Here is a 15,425-nt window from a genome sequence, read left to right as displayed (position 1 = left end):
GCTATCTGACCTTAGAAATGGAGAGCTCCCCCTTCTACCTTCTCTCCTTCCTCTTGAAGCATCGTCCCTCACACAGCACCCAACTAAACCCTTGTGGCCCCCAGTCTTGACTTGATAGGGCCCTGGCCCTTGGGGAGCTCCGGTAGACTGTGGCATCCAACAGGAAGGAGGGCGGGTAGCTCATAAGAAGTAGACAAGCTTGGCATCCCAGTCAGGTGAGTATTGGGTATGTGGGTGGCAGGCAGTCAGGGTGTGTCCATGCAGTTCATGACCAAGCACAGAGATTCAGCTTGCATTTTTCCCAAATATTTTCTGTTATTTTGATGTCTGTTCAGGATGAGAAAGTTTCTGTATGTGTGTGTGTATGTGTATGTGTGTGTATATATATATATATGGAAACTTTCCACATCCCTCCATCCCTCCATTCCAACTCATGGCTCTAACACAGGGAGAAAATTTCTAAAAATTCACGCCCTTCCCTCCCCTGGAAACCCATGCCCCAGATTAATCATTCAAATTCCCCAAGAAGCACCCAAACTCTTACCCCAGGAATAACTGTTCCACACTAAACAACCTCTGGCTCTATTCCTGAGAATATCCAATACGTAAATTGGATATTTCTATAAACACTAGAGTGGGCTTCTTTGGTGGCTCGCTGGTAAAGAATCTGCCTGCCAATGCACGAGACTTGGGTTCAATCCCTGGGTGGAGAAGATCCCCTGGAGGAGGACATGGCAACCCACTTCAGTATTCTTGCCTGGAAAATCCCATGGACAGAGGAGCCTGGAGGGCTACAGTCCACGGAGTCACAAAGAGTTGGACACAACTTGGTGATTAAACAACAATAAACGCTGAAATATAAGCGCATGAAAACCATCTGCTCTAATGTCAGTTCATCTTGAGTCCACAAGTCTCTGTCCTCCCTAGATTCAGTTTCTTCCCCAAACAACAAGGGATTCAGATGAGACAGTGTTCCCCCGGTCTACCAAGCCTGAATCCTTTCCTTACGTCACCAGTTGACCACATGGGACCCTGAGGTTAGAGCTAATGTCCTCACTGTGTGGATGACTCAGAGCCTGGAGGATGGACCTAAGACTAGAGGAGGTGCTAATGATGGACCCAGGCTTCCAGACAAGGGTTTGCTTCTCACCCCAAGGTCCACAGCTCACTCACCTGATGCCAGGATTGGCTCCCCACAGAGTTCTTTGACCTATGGAATTGCCAAAACCCATGCCTCCCGGTGGCTTCCCTGGTGGCTCAGAGGTTAAAGCGTCTGCCCGCAATGCGGGAGACCTGGGTTCGATCCGTGGGTTGGGAAGATCCCCTGGAGAAGGAAATGGCAACCCACTCCAGTATTCTTGCCTGGAGAACCCATGGACGGAGGAGCCTGGTGGGCTACAGTCCACCGGGTCGCAAAGAGTCGGACACGACTGAGCAACTTCACTTTCACTTTCATGCCTCCTGGAAGCCCCCATCCAGAACCTCAGGATTATTCACGCTGGTCTTGAAATAACTGTGCTTGATCCTAGCCACCTTTACCCCATAGGTGGTAGGAGAGTTCCCTGCTTGAGGCCAAGAGGCAGAGAGGCAAGGCATTCAGAACCTCAGGAAACAAACAGAAAACAATAGAATCTCAATTCAGAGTGGAGTGGGATAAGCTTGAAAGTTTGAGGAGTTGTGAAGTATAGCAGCCAGGGAGATAAAACTTATGATAATGGTACTGTTTTTGTATAGAGCTTGAATAATTTTCGAAATAGTTTATTTATATGGGCTTATCAACTCTGGGTGTGTATGTTAGTTGCTCAGTCATGTCTGATCCTTTGTGATTCCATGGACTGTAGCCCACCAGGATCCTCTGAACATGGAATTCTCCAGGCAAGAATACTGGAGTGGGTTGCCATTCTCTTCTCCAGGGGATCTTTCCGACCCAGGGAAGGAACCTGGGTCTCCTACATTTCAGGTGGATTCTTTATGGGCTGAGCCACCAGGGAAGTCCCTTATCAACTCTAAATCCTGCCATCAGTGGTGCAAGGCACCACTTATAAGCTATCTCCTCCTATTCTCTGCACATGTATTCAATTATCAGAGTTTGCCCATATCACCTCCTTCATACTCCTCAGTTCTCTCTCTCCCCTCTCCTGCTCTAGCTAACAACCTGGCCGTCTGTCCAGTTATCATATTGGGTTATCGTAACTGTCCTCTAAGGAACCCCTCCCTGCCTGTGGTCTTGGCTCCCTCTCATTCAAAGCCACCCCTTGCTCTAGAGGCTGATTTGACTATTTTAACTCCCCTGATTAAATCTCTTCTGTGGGGTTCCATTGCCATTACAAAGATGGTCTCCAACCTTTCCAAGGCCTACATCTTTCTACAAGTCCACCCATGCCTATCTGTCCCTGGTGAATCCCACAGCTTAGGCTGTCCACAGTCACTCATTGAGCTGGGCATAGGCTGACACCATTCTCATATTCTGAAGCCTTCCTGCCCTACTTTGCCCAGTTGCCAGTGTCTCAAGTTCACTTCTTCAGTCCTTAGTTCAGACCCTTATCTCCTGAACCCTCACCTCATTTCACTGGCTACCAAGGCTACCTACCTTTGCTAGTGTAGTCACAAGCAGCAAAAATGATGATGATGGCATTACTGTATCTCTTTTTCCTTTCTCAGCTGTCAGACACTTTAGGTAAAGGACCAAATCTTCTTGAACCAGGGACACTTTTTGAGGACTCACAGAAGTGCCCAAGAAGTATCTGTTGATTCGAGTTAAGTGTTCCATGCCCCCGCTTCGAGGGTTCCCTGAAGCTGAATATCGCAAGTGTTATGAACATGGGCTCCACAGCCAAGTAGTCCAGATTCCAATTATGCCTCAGATACTTTCTGAATGTGGGCCCACATCAAAGGTGGGGAGTGGTTGAAGCGAACTCTATAGTCCTGGAGCCCATTCTGATACCTGAAACTTAAAAAGGTGCTTCCCAATGAGAGACCTACACAGAGCAAGAGAGAGGGGTTGGAAGGTCTGTGAAGAAAGGAAACCCCAATTAAAGTTGGCCCCCACCCAGAGGCACAGAAGTAAGAGGAACAAGGGAGGGTCTCCGTGCCAAGCCAATACCTGAGGGAGTCTGAGAAGGCCTCCATGTTGTACTTGAACGTGGAGGAGCCTCCAGCCAAAAGGCTCAACCAGTCCATGATGCTGGAGGCATTGACCACATGGTCCCCTGCCTTCTACACCAGGAGCAGCAGGCTCAGGTTCACCTTGATCACCCCCAAGACATTCACCTCTAGCAACTACACAAAGCCCTGTTTGGTTAGCCACTCATTGGGTGCGGAGGGTGTGAGAATGCTGGAGTTATTCACCAGACCTCAGAGTCCTGGGAAGAGTGAGGGCAAGAGGGCAACACTGTGCTGGGAACAGGAGAGAGGTCTCAGCCATGGTGCCAGGTCATCTTCCAACTGAGTTTTTTAATTGAGTCAACAACAATGTGCCATGAAGTAGAAGGGAAAAAGTTCAGGAGAGAAAAAGAGGGTGTGGTGGCTGCAGGGCTTTCAGGGTTTGGATATTCTTTGAGTTATTGGAAGGCAGGTATGGTCCTACTCATTTTTCTGCCCATCAGTAGGCAATAAGCCCCTTTATTAAGGTCACAGACAGAGTTTGGGAAAATAGAGTGATGCTCACAAATATCAGAGGAGAGAGACAGAGACTGGGAGAGAGGAATGGTAAGAAACAGAAATGAAGGGGAAACTAGAGAAGAGAAAAGAAAAAGGAAATGAATGAAAAAAGAAATGCTAAAAAGAAAAAAAAAAACATGAATAATCATTTTCTGCAAGCTGGTTGGGAAAGATACACTTGAAAACCCCGACAGGAGAATTTAGAGAACAGGCCTGCATTGCGCATCAGGAGACAAGCTTTGAAAAAACCTGCACCAATTCCTAGGCAATATCAAAGCTTTGAAAATTGAAACACCTTGGGGATCTTCCCAGTAAATGAACAAACACAAAGACATGTGGGTGGTATCTCTGTCCCCCACATGCTCCTTCACCCACTGGGTGGTCACAGTCATGCTCTCTGTCTTGGTGATCCCCAAGATCACTGTCTCCAGCCTGTCTGATGTCTGGTTCCTTAGCTGCTCAGCTCCTGCTCCCTCAGACACGCATCCAGAACCCTCAAGCGTCGCAGGTCCAGTTGCTGGGCCAGGAGGTTCTTGAAGCCCGAGTCACACCCCATGATGAAGATGAACTTGGCTTGGATGTGGCTCACCACCTGCCTCTCCCGTACCAGCGCAGGAGGTAGTGCAGGCCCACAGGACTGCCAGGGACAGTCACAAGGCTTTGCAGGGGACAGTGCCTAAAGGCTGCAGCTGAACTAGAGTTCCAGCACTCTCTGCCATGGAGCACTCAGATAGCCTCCTGTTCATACTGGAGTCCCTTCTGATCTAGATCTTATAGTTCAAACTGTCAGCTCCACTCAGCAAATGTTCACTTCTGTTACATTCCAAACGATTCAATAAGTCAATACATCTTTCAAAAAAAAGTATGTATTTATTTATTTGGCTGTGTCAGGTCTTAGTTGCAGCATGCAGGATCTTCGTTGCACTGTGTGAGGTCTTTCAGTGGGAACACGGACCTGTGGATGTGTCATGTGGCCTTCAGTAGCTGTGGCCCTCAGGCTTAGTTGGTCCACTGCATGTGGGATCTTAGTTCCCCAACCAGGGATTGAACCCACAACCCCTGCATTGCAAGGCAGATTATTAACCACTGGAACACCAGGGAAATCTGAAGTCAAGGCTTTTTTAAGGTATGTAATATTAAAACATACTATTCGATGGCATAAAATCCCCCAAAGTCTCTATAACCTAATTTTTATAATCAGGAAGGTGAACTAAGATGACTGGGAGATACCTCCCACTTCAGTTTGCACTCAGTCAAGAAATCTGTATGACTTCATACAAATGCCTTCTCCACTGAGTCCATACTCAGACCATCGTGAGAAGAGAGGACACACAGAGAGTCAGGGTCTCTGGAAGCACTGGGACATCAGGGGAATTCCTGCCCTGATCACAGTAGGTGCTCAGTAAGTGTTAGCAGAAAACATAAGACTGGGCTCCAGAAGTGACTCCCACTCACCTCCATTGGAGGGTGGGAGAAGGGAATCTGGGCTGGGGGACCTGGCAGGTGGCAAAGGATGGAGCGTAGTGACTCTATAGGAAGAGACCCAGGGAGGACCGCAGGGAGGTTTCTGGTGAGGGAGATGCTACATGTCCCCAGGAAGGGTTTGGGCCCTGCCTCTCCCTTACAGACCTTTCTTGTTTGTCCATCCTTGTGCTAATCCTGGGACCCCAGGTCACACGATAATCCCCAGAAAGACACATTAGCCCCTCGCTTCTGCAGACAAAAGGATGACCTCACTTTCGTCTTCAAATCCTCCTCAGGCGTTCCCACTCACCCCTACACCTCCGTGAGGTCATCTGACTCTTCCTTTCACAGACACACACACATTGCTGCCCAAGGCTGTGTTCAAAATCACTGGGCCTGGGTAAATGTCTCAATTTTCTTTTAAGGGAATATAATCAATGGAAATTTAAGATTTCAAGACAAAACAAGAATTGGTTTCTGTGTTCTCTGTCAGGACCTCCAATGATGACACTACTTTCCAGCCAAGATTGGCTGAGTTAGCACCTAGGCTGATGTATCAGGCTGGTGGTCACCCTTCACACACATCCCTGACTACAAGTATCTTTAGGGAAGAAGCGTTCTTATCTCCCATGTGCATTGCAGTGGGAGGGGGACACTGGCCAGGGCCAAGGCACACCTGGAAGAGGTGGACAGGGGCCGACGATGGAGGGGGGTCTGGACCTTCCCAGCTGCTCAACCCTCCCCTTAAGTATGGATTCCTCAGGGTGGCAGGAGGGCCATAAGGCGCAGAGCCTTGAGAGGCTGATGAAGGAACAGGACACAGACAAGAGCTACTGATCTCAGTTTCTCACTACAAAACATGTTTCTTTCTAATATCCCTGAGTCCTAAGTAATGTCCCAAGAGGAGACTGGGGAGGAGATGGGAGTGAGGTTGGAGGGGTATCCTGGTGACATGAGAACTCCACACTCTGCTCTCCACTCTATTTCCCTCCCCCAACGCATCCTCTCCCCACTCTGTATGCAACTCCCCCCTACAATGCACCCCAGTCTTGGGTTACAGGGCCTTAGCAGGCTGGGGGTTTCTCCAGTACACCATGAGATCCACCAGGAAGCTGGGCAGGTAGCTCATGGGGAGGTAGATGAACTTGGCATCCCAGCCAGGTGAGTATCGGGTGCGGGGGTGGCAGGCAGTCAGGGCGTGCTCCATGCAGTTGGTCACCAAGGACAGATCCTGGCAGCAGGTTGTCTCCAACGAGTTGATGGATTTCATGACTGTCCAGAAGGAGAAAGAATCCAGATAAATTTTGACCTCTATCCATCCTGACTTAGGGATCAACTTATGTAGCAATGTTCTTAAGAATCCCTAGACCACCTAACTTGAATCAACCTACATTCTCAAATGAGTGCCCCAATTCTTACAGCAGGAGCAATGGTTCCACACGAAGTAACCTCTAATTCTTTTCCTGAGAATATCAGGACTACATAAACTGCAGGTGTCTACAAACAATAAATCTGAGGACATGAAAACAAGCTGTTCTAATGCCAGCTTGCTGTGACTACACAGGGTCTTCCCTCTCTGGCTTCAGTTTCCTCCCAAAATAAAAAGGGGTTCAAGGAGACAGTGGTCCCCATGTCTACCAAGCCTGGAGACTTTCCCTAGATCACCAAGTGATTACATGGAACCCTGGGGACAGAGCCCATGTCCCCACTGTGTGGGTGACTCAGAGCCTGGAGGATGGACACAATACTTAAGGAAGTGCTAATGACTGACCCAGGCTTCCAGACAAGGGTTTACCTCTCTCCCCAAGGTCCACAGCTCACTCACAGTTAGCCATGAACTTCTCTCCATACAGTTCCTTGATCTCTGGGCTGGTCTGATTCCATGATGCCTGGAGGCCCTGAGAAAATGCCTTAAGGCTGGTCACATTGGTGCTGAAATAACCAGGCTCGATCATAACCACCTTCACCCCAAAGTAGGAGAGCTCCCTCCTGCAAGGCAAACAGGCAGAGGGGCAAGGACTTCAGAGGTCTTCCAACATAAACACAAAAACACACCAAAAATTAGTAAGATGCCAAGAAAAACTGCAGCAGGATAAGCAGAAAACACTGGGAGGTTGTGAAGTACAGAAAGCCAAAGGGAGAAATCTAATGATGCTGTTATTCTGAATAGAGTTTGAATATTTTTCCTATTATTTTGTACACCTGTGCCTACACCTCTGAATCCTACCAGTTGTGTTCCAAGGTACCGCTTAAGTACAATCTCCTCATATTCCCCTCACATCCAATTGATCACCAAACTTTCTATATTTTATCTGCTCCATACTCCTCAATTTCCTCTCTTCCTCTCCTAACTGATCTACTTCCTGGCCATCTATCAGCTGGACTGTTCTAACTATCCCCTAAATATCATCTCTTTACCTGAGTATACCCTTCCCCCACATTGGAGCTATCTTCAGCCCAGCATAAGGTAGGGTCTCTACTGCTGATATGGTTAATTAGTTCCCTTGATTAATTGCCTCCATGAGGTTACACTGCCTACAAGGTTCCCCCTACCTAATATTATAGCAACAATAAATGTGGAACATGCTGTAACCAGTTATATCAGTGACAATTCTGCCTCACTTTCAGACAGTGGGACATCACCCAGGTAAAGTAAGTTCATTCAAACTCTACAGTCATGGAGCCCATCCTGTCATCAAGAACTTAGGTAGAAGCTTCCCAAGGAATGCCTGGTAAAGTAAGAGAGACAATTACAGACAAAAAGAGCTCCAGTCAATGATGAAAGGAACACTGTGAAAGGCTCCCCCAGAAGCACAGAAGCAGGAGGACCAAGGTGGGCAGCCTGTCCCAGGCCATTACCTGAGGGAGTCTGAGAAGGCCTCCACACCATACTTGGACATGCAATAGCCTCCACCAAAGAGGGCCACCCGGCCCATGATGCTGGAGACGTTGACCACACGGCCCCTTGCCTTCCGCACCAGGGGCAGCACACTCAGGGTCACATCAATCACCCCCAACAGGTTCACGTCCAGAATCTTCATGAAGTCCTGTTTGGTCAGCCACTCATTGGGTGCAGTGGGTGTGGAGATGCCGGCATTATTCACCAGACCCCAGAGTCCTGGGAAGAGTGAAGGCAAGAGGGCAACACTGTGCTGAGTCCAGCAGTGTGGACCCTGTCATGGTGCCAAGTCACCTTCTGACCGGGAGGACTTTAGGAGAGAGGCTGCAGTGGGAGTGGCTAGAGCAGAGACTACCATGCTCCTGGGGGTTTGGGGAGACCAGACCCAGTGGACAGTGGGAGGAGAGAAGGCAAGCCTCCCTCCTGACTCAGTCTTCACAACCCACACACTGCCTGGTGACAGGGAACCTGGTGACAAGGAACCAGAGTTGATGAACGCAGGTACTGAGTTTCAAGAGATCTAGTGTGCCTATAGCCTGGAATCTGAGGATGAAATTTTGAGTTTTCACAATCCATATTGCTTTTGCAGACATTATAAATATTCCTCTGACTTTCCAGATTTTCTAACTGAGTACTCAACAGCTAGTATGAAGGAAAGAGAGGAAAACAGATAGAAATAATGAAGAATGGAGGGAAAGAGTGGAAGGAAGGAGAAAACAGATAAAAGACAAAAATAAAAGGATGATTGAAGGTTAAAGGCAGATTGGTTGAGGAAAAGAGATCTGAAGTCCCAGGTTTGGGGGAACTGGTTAGAGGCGTGGTATTGACCTGTAGGGCCTGGCCTTGAAGCACTTGCATCAGTATTGAGCTATATTCCCACAAAAATTTGGGAATTCAGTGGGTAGGCTTTCAGGAGAAGCCATGCTTCCCCAAATTGGAATTACATGTCTTCCCAGAAAAATCTACCCTCTTCCTCCCATCAGAGGCCACTCCGGCCCCAGTTCCCTCAGATCACAGGTTGCCCAGCTTCATAGAAGCCTGTCTTTGAGACACAAAGACACATCAAGAACTTAAAGACTTATCGACTAACAGAACTCAGGACAGAACAGAAGGGTCAGGGCAGTTGGGAACAGGGTGTCAGAATGAACACACAGAACTAGTCCCTCTACTGCTCAGCACCAAGCCTGCCCTTGTAGAAATGGATATTCCTCATTATTTGACCAAAGATCAAATTAATACCTGTGATTAGAGCTTAGGGAATTGGGTAGAAAGAAGTTTACCTAGACATCATTTATGCTCAATGCAATGAATAAAATATGGGAACCAATTACATTTATACCATGAGATAATTTTCATGAAGTAGAGCTATTCTAAAGAATATAATATTCTCAATCATTATTTATTAAATTTTTGAACATATTTTTGTTACCTGTAAAATTGTTCATCTTCTTTCACTGGAACATTAGGAAAGAGACTATATCTAAATTGTAATATCATGTATGTCAAAGTGTTATCAGCACTTATCTATGGGTGGTAGGATTTGGGGTGATTTGGTTCTCATCCACATACTTTTCCCACTGTCCACCATGTCATGTTTTAAATCTGTCTTTAGATAAACTAAAGTTCTTTCCTTCTCCCATAAAACACAGGTACAACTGTAGTACCACAAAGAGACACATCACACATAGGGAACAATAAACAACAAAAAAGAGAATGTGACCCCACTGTAGTTTTCAGGCCTTCCTTAGACAACTCCTGAGAGTTCAGTGTCAGCACTGAAAATGGGTGACATTAAACCTCTAGTAGCCTGGCTATGGGTCACCAGTAAGACCATGTTCAGGTGCTGAGAACACAACCCAGCTCCAGCCCTGCTCCCAGCCACCCATGCAGCCTTCCAGCCAGAGTCCCCCTCTCTACCCCTCCTCCAGAAATTCCACCCTGATTACCCTGCTCACACAACAGTAAGAAAGCCAGACTTTCGCTGAGACAGGAGGGGACACAAGACAGGTAGTCTGCAAGGACACAGTCTCATCAGGGAAATCTCTCCCCCAAACTATAGAAGCTAGGTCAGGAGGTGGGGGTATGGGGTGGCAGAGGTTTGGCTGGTCAGCTCTGTGAGGTGAAGAAGGCAGGTGGGACTTCAAGTCATAGAAACAGCTTGGAATGTTCCCCAGGGAGCTGACAACCAGTGTCCCCGCACGCAGAGAGAAGAAATAAACAAATAAGAAATCTGGTTGGTACCTCTGTCCCCCACATGCTCCTTCACCCACTTGGTTGCCGCAGCAACGCTATCTGTCTTGGTGACGTCCAGGATCACCGTCTGCAGCCTGTCTGATGTCTGCTTCCTCAGCTGTTCAGCCCCCTGCTCTGTCAGACACGCAGCCAGGACTCTCAAGCCTCGCAGGTCCAGCTGCCTGGCCAGCAGGTTCCCGAAGCCGGAGTCACAGCCCGTGATGAAGACGAACTTGTCCTGGAGGTGGCTCACCACCTGCCTCTCCCGGTACCAGCGCAGGAGGTAGTACAGGACCACGAGGACTGCCAGGTACAGCCACATGGCCTTTTACGGGACAGGCACACACAGCCTGGGGTGAAATAGAGTCTGGCTAGTGATCAGACAGGCGAAATTAAGAACACACAGGATTATTGTTGGCAAACCAGGGTCCAAGCTCTCTCGCTTGGAGTTCTCAAGATTGTTCTGCTCACCTTCTTCAGTGAGTATGACTGACTCTAACCCCAATGTGTGCTTTTTGGTACATTTAACCCATTTCTAATAGACGTCAATGTAATTACGACACAGTCTCTTAGGGATGACAATAGGTTTCCCAATCACCTCTGTCCTGTCCTCTCACTCCTTCCTGTTTGCCTCTGCCCTCCTCTCCCCTCCCCACCCCCACACCCACACATTGGAACCTGCACGTGGCATGGTTCCATGGCTCATGACTATCTTCTTCTCGTTGTCCCTTTCAAGTCTGTTACCTGAATTTCCCAGATCTAAAGAATATTTTTTTGAAGGGATATACTTAGATTCATGAAACACATGGCTTCAATACCCAGTTTGTCTGCCAACTAGCTGTGTGACCTTGGGCAAATGGCTGAGACTCTGACCTGGTTTCCTCCTCTGGCTCTGCTCACAGAATTCCCTCCTAAAAGACTAAGTACCCTCAGCTTCTCTAGGATTAGAAGGAGAAGGCAAAAGAGAATAAGGTCTCACCTGGTTCCCTGGACCAGAAATTGTTCAGAAGAGCAGTGGGGGTGTCTGAGGCACTATGAGGAAACAGGAAGGGAATGAGGGGGCACAGGCAATGGTGAGACTTCTCCCAGATGCTGGGACGGGTCTTGGAAGGACTCATACAAAGCTGCTCTAACAGTTGTTCCCCTTTTACTCTGTGAAGATGCCCTGCCCACAGCCCTGGTTGCCCGGCTCCATTGGCTTCTCCCTTCTGTGCTAAGCCTTTGCCCAACCCAGCACCACACCCAGAATCCTGACCAATCAGACACTGAGAAGAGACTGATCTGAATCTTGGCAAGCATTAACCGGAGTTCTAACTCTCGCAAGCAGGGAGATCTATAAATCACAATGACGGGAAGGAATAATTGCAGTTTGTATTAGGGTGACAGTGGAGAGGAGGAGGGAGCTGACCCCTCAGGAGACTAAAGAAAGGACCTGAGGCTGGACCTCAGAGCAGCTGTGCAGGGAGGATACCATCCAGTAATAGGGGTGGACCACCAGGGTCATGGGGCTGGAAAGGACAGGGACAGAAGGAGCCGGGGTCAGTGCCCTGGCATCGCCTCACCGTCCACATTTATCACACCCATAACTCCAAGTAAGGAAAGAAAATGGACGCTGGGAGGAAGGAGAGGCTTCCCCAAGGACACGGAAGCTCAGATGCTCCTGGAACCCACCCCAGCAGACAACAAACACAGAGGAGATGACATATTAGCCTTTACTGGTCATCGCCACCTTCAGGGAGCTGACTGTCATCCTGAAAGGAGTTGTCCCTCAGGTGGGAGTCGGCAGCAGTAATGAAAAGGATAGTCCTGCAGAAACCAGCCTGTGCGTGCTTCCTGGGTCACCAGCAGGACCCTCCTACAGGGCTCCCCGAAGGGTGAGGCTGAAGAAGGCCAGGATGTAGGATGGTGCCCTGGAAACTGTCAGGAAGTTGGGAGGACATGCAAGTCTTATACAAACACAGCCCTGCTAAGGGAGAAGGTTGTGATTTCTTTATTGAAAGAAATGAGATTTTTTTTTCTCAATAACCACAAATCCTACCACCATAACTTCCCAAGGGGCCATTCAGCAGACACAATCCAGCCTTCACCCCATCTGCTTCTTTTTTGTGAATCTGAGTGTAATGTGATGACTCACTGGGGTCTCAGGAACGTCAGACAACATTCTGGGTAGGAACAGCCACAGGAAAGTCAAGAGAGAGGAAACAAGGAGTTTGGGTGACACTCACCTGAGAACTGTAAGGGGAAGAACAAGAAATCTCTGAGACGTGAACCATACTGGGAGACTCACTGACATAAATCTCTGCAGGAAGTCCTACAAGGGACAGCTGCACTGTGTACTAAGGCAGCACATGTCTGAGCTTCCTGTTAATTGGATAGACGAGGCTCGCCCCCTGGTGACGCCCTGAAGGGTGTCATGAGATGCACTTGTTAAGAGTCAGGGCCATACACAATTCCTCCATCCACCCAGGAAGGGTCCTGTGAAGAGGGGAAGGCATCCGTAACAACGGGAGGTGGTAGGACTGGCGTGAGAGTTAACTGTGCAATTAATTTCCAGCCCCACATGGATGCAGTCCCACCCACTACCTGGAGCCATAACACTGACTTCCAGCGCTGAATTTCTGCAGTTAAGGACAGGGAGTGGGAAGTTACTGACCACATTCAACTCACAGTGGGCCAGGACGGCCTGAGTAAAAAGTGACCGCAGCTTCCTATGGCATTACTGTGGATGTCAATAGCATGGGTTCCTGCCCCTGCACACGCCCATTAGACCAGACCCACTTCCCTCCCCAAGGAAGGCAGCCAGGAAAGAGGAGGAACAGGGCTCTGCCGAGGGTCCAGGCTGAGGATGTGCACTGGTGTTCATTGCATTTCCTTTTAATGCACCTGTTGCTCTGCCTTGTCTGAACTGGGGCCCTTGAGTCACAGTCCACTCTGTCCACCATGACATCCATCTCATTGCAGTCATTGGCCTCCCCTCTTCCACCCACCCCCACCACCCCCTGCCAGCCCTTGTGTAGGCTCAGCAAGGAGGGTCATGAGGTTTAACATCTCAAGCTCTCTATGATCTGAAGAGGATTCCTGAGGGTTAGTCCCAAGGTCCTGAACACATACCTTCAAGTTATAAAGTGAATCAATGATTATTTTATTTCAGTTGGTCTGATATGTCTGGCATTCTGTGTGTGTGTATAAATAACAATATGAAAATCTGGAGTCTTCAGATCAAGCATGAAGTTCTAGGCCTGCATCTGAGTAGGGGACATGGAGTGACGTGAGGGCCTGGCACCATAGCCTTGAAGGACTCAGAGACTCTTGAGAATCCTCCTGGTCATGCCGACTCATCAGCATTCCCCTGTCTGACACCAAGCACTCAGAACTCAGACACTTCCAACCTATCCTCTCTCTTCTCTCCTCCTCTAGTAATGCCCTGGCCATCTTTCCTCTAGGAACATCCCTCTGCCTGTGGACACAACTCTCACACATTTAGAAGTGACCTCTCACTGCAGCCCTTGGAGTCTCTCACCCACAGCTGTGATGCAGTAGCTCCCTTGATTGGTTACTTCATGGGGACATCCCCCCAACAGGGCTCCTGGAACCTATATATGTAGCAGTTAACCACATGGAAGGACTGCACGCTCAGATCATTTCAGTTCCAATTCTGCCTCCAAAGCTGTGTGACTGTGGGCCCTCATACAGGCAGTAATATGTTTAATCAAACTCCTTAGTCCTAGACCCAACTGGACACCAAACAGATAAAAAGTTTCTTCCCAGTGAAAGACCTACACAGAATAAGAGAGACAGACTTGGAAGGAACAGTTTCCAGAGAGAGGAAACCCCTGAAAAAGTGCCCTGCAAGCACAGAAGCAGGAGGACAGAGAGGACATCTATTCAGGCTGTTACCTGAGGGAGTCTGAGAAGGTCTCCACACCGTACTTAGACGTGAAGTAGCCTCCAAGGTTCACCCATCCCATGACACTGGAGACATTGACCACACGGCCCCCTCACCTTCCGCACCAGGGGCAGCAGACTCAGGGTCACCTCCATCACCCCCTAAAAGGTTTATGTACAGAATCTTCATGAAGTATCAGCCACTCATTCAGTGGGGGTGGACGTGGAGATGCTGGCATCATTCACCAGACCCCAGAGTCCTGGGAAGATTGAGGGTGAGAGGGCAACAGTGTGCTGGGCCCAGGAAAGAGGACCCAGCTGTGATGCCAAATTCCTTCCAACCCAGGGAGGACTTTAGGAGAGAGGTTGCAGGGGGAATGGCTGGAACAGAGACCAGCTGGTTTGGGGAGATTAGACCCTGGACCCTGTGGCAGTGGGAGGACAGAAGGTGTGCCACCCTCCTGACTCAGTCTTTGCAGCGCAGCCCACTGCCTGGTGACAAGAAACTAGCACCCCAGAGTTGATGAAAGCAAGGGTGGACAAAAATGAAATAAGATGGGTCCATAGTCAGGAAGTCGGTGTGAGAAACTTCATAGTCTCCATTGTCTTCCTGGACATTATAAATATCCCGTTACATATTCAGATTCTCAACAGCTTCAGGATGATGCCCAACAGCTAGTAAGAGGGAAAGAGAGGAAAACATAGAGAGATAATAAGGTAAGAGGGGATGAGAGAAAGAATATTGAATAAAAGGGGAAAAAAAGGTGAGTAAAGTCTGGGTGCAGGTTGGTTCAGTAAAACACACCTGAAATCCAGGTTTGGGGGAACATGTTGACAAGCCTGGTATTGACTTCTTGGACCTGGGCTTGAAACACTCTCATCAACACTAAACTGCGTTCCTGAAGGAATCTGAGGAATTCCTTCAAGGGGTAGTGTTTCAGAGGGAGGAAGACATGCCTGTATTAACCACCATCACCCAAACTGGAATTTACACTTTGCGCTAGGAAAATCCACCCTCCCTCCAACCATAGGAAGCCACTCAGGCCCCAGTTCCCTCCCTCAAGTGCTGAACAGTCCCCTCCAATCACAGGTGGCCCAGCTTCATGGAAACCTGTCTAGGAGAAACAAAGATGAATACCAAGAATTTAAAGATGTACCAACAGAACTCAGGGCAGAAGAGCAGGGTCAGGGCATTTGGGTACAGGGTGTTGGAATTATTAACACACTAAATTAGACCCTCCCCTGCTCAGCAACAAGTCTGCCCTTGTAGGAATTTTCATCTTCC

The 15,425-nt window shown here is 48.6% G+C and overlaps 1 protein-coding gene and 1 pseudogene across 3 annotated transcripts; both read right to left on the bottom strand.

Moving 5' to 3' along the window:
- On the bottom strand, positions 1,453-5,306 carry LOC102190668 (annotated as a pseudogene).
- LOC102183851 (retinol dehydrogenase 16) lies at positions 4,505-11,454 on the bottom strand. 3 transcript variants are annotated; one of them, XM_005680322.3, is made up of 5 exons: positions 11,235-11,454; positions 10,265-10,622; positions 7,984-8,242; positions 6,950-7,113; positions 4,505-6,396 (listed from the first exon to the last, which is right to left on the bottom strand). In XM_005680322.3, exons 2-5 carry the CDS (start codon positions 10,575-10,577, stop codon positions 6,179-6,181), a joined length of 954 nt encoding a protein of 317 aa, XP_005680379.2. In that variant the 5' UTR covers positions 10,578-10,622; positions 11,235-11,454; the 3' UTR covers positions 4,505-6,178. The 3 variants fall into 3 exon arrangements, with proteins under 3 accessions (XP_005680379.2, XP_005680377.2, XP_005680378.2); XM_005680320.3 differs by having other exon boundaries at positions 10,265-10,626; positions 11,235-11,448; XM_005680321.3 differs by having other exon boundaries at positions 10,265-10,605; positions 11,235-11,448.

This window comes from Capra hircus, chromosome 5 (genome assembly GCF_001704415.2).
Source record: "Capra hircus breed San Clemente chromosome 5, ASM170441v1, whole genome shotgun sequence".
Taxonomy (NCBI): domain Eukaryota; kingdom Metazoa; phylum Chordata; class Mammalia; order Artiodactyla; family Bovidae; genus Capra; species Capra hircus.
This window is presented reverse-complemented; position numbering and strand designations above follow the sequence as displayed.

Excerpts from the sequence above, each read along its gene's own strand:
- LOC102183851 (XM_005680322.3), bottom strand. The coding sequence starts at position 10,577 with ATGTGGCTGTACCTGGCAGTCCTCGTGGTCCTGTACTACCTCCTGCGC. Across the intron at positions 8,243-10,264 it reads GGAGCATGTGGGGGACAGAG|GACTCTGGGGTCTGGTGAAT; the intron begins GTACCAACCAGA and ends CACTCTTCCCAG. Across the intron at positions 7,114-7,983 it reads GCCTTCTCAGACTCCCTCAG|GAGGGAGCTCTCCTACTTTG; the intron begins GTAATGGCCTGG and ends TTTGCCTTGCAG.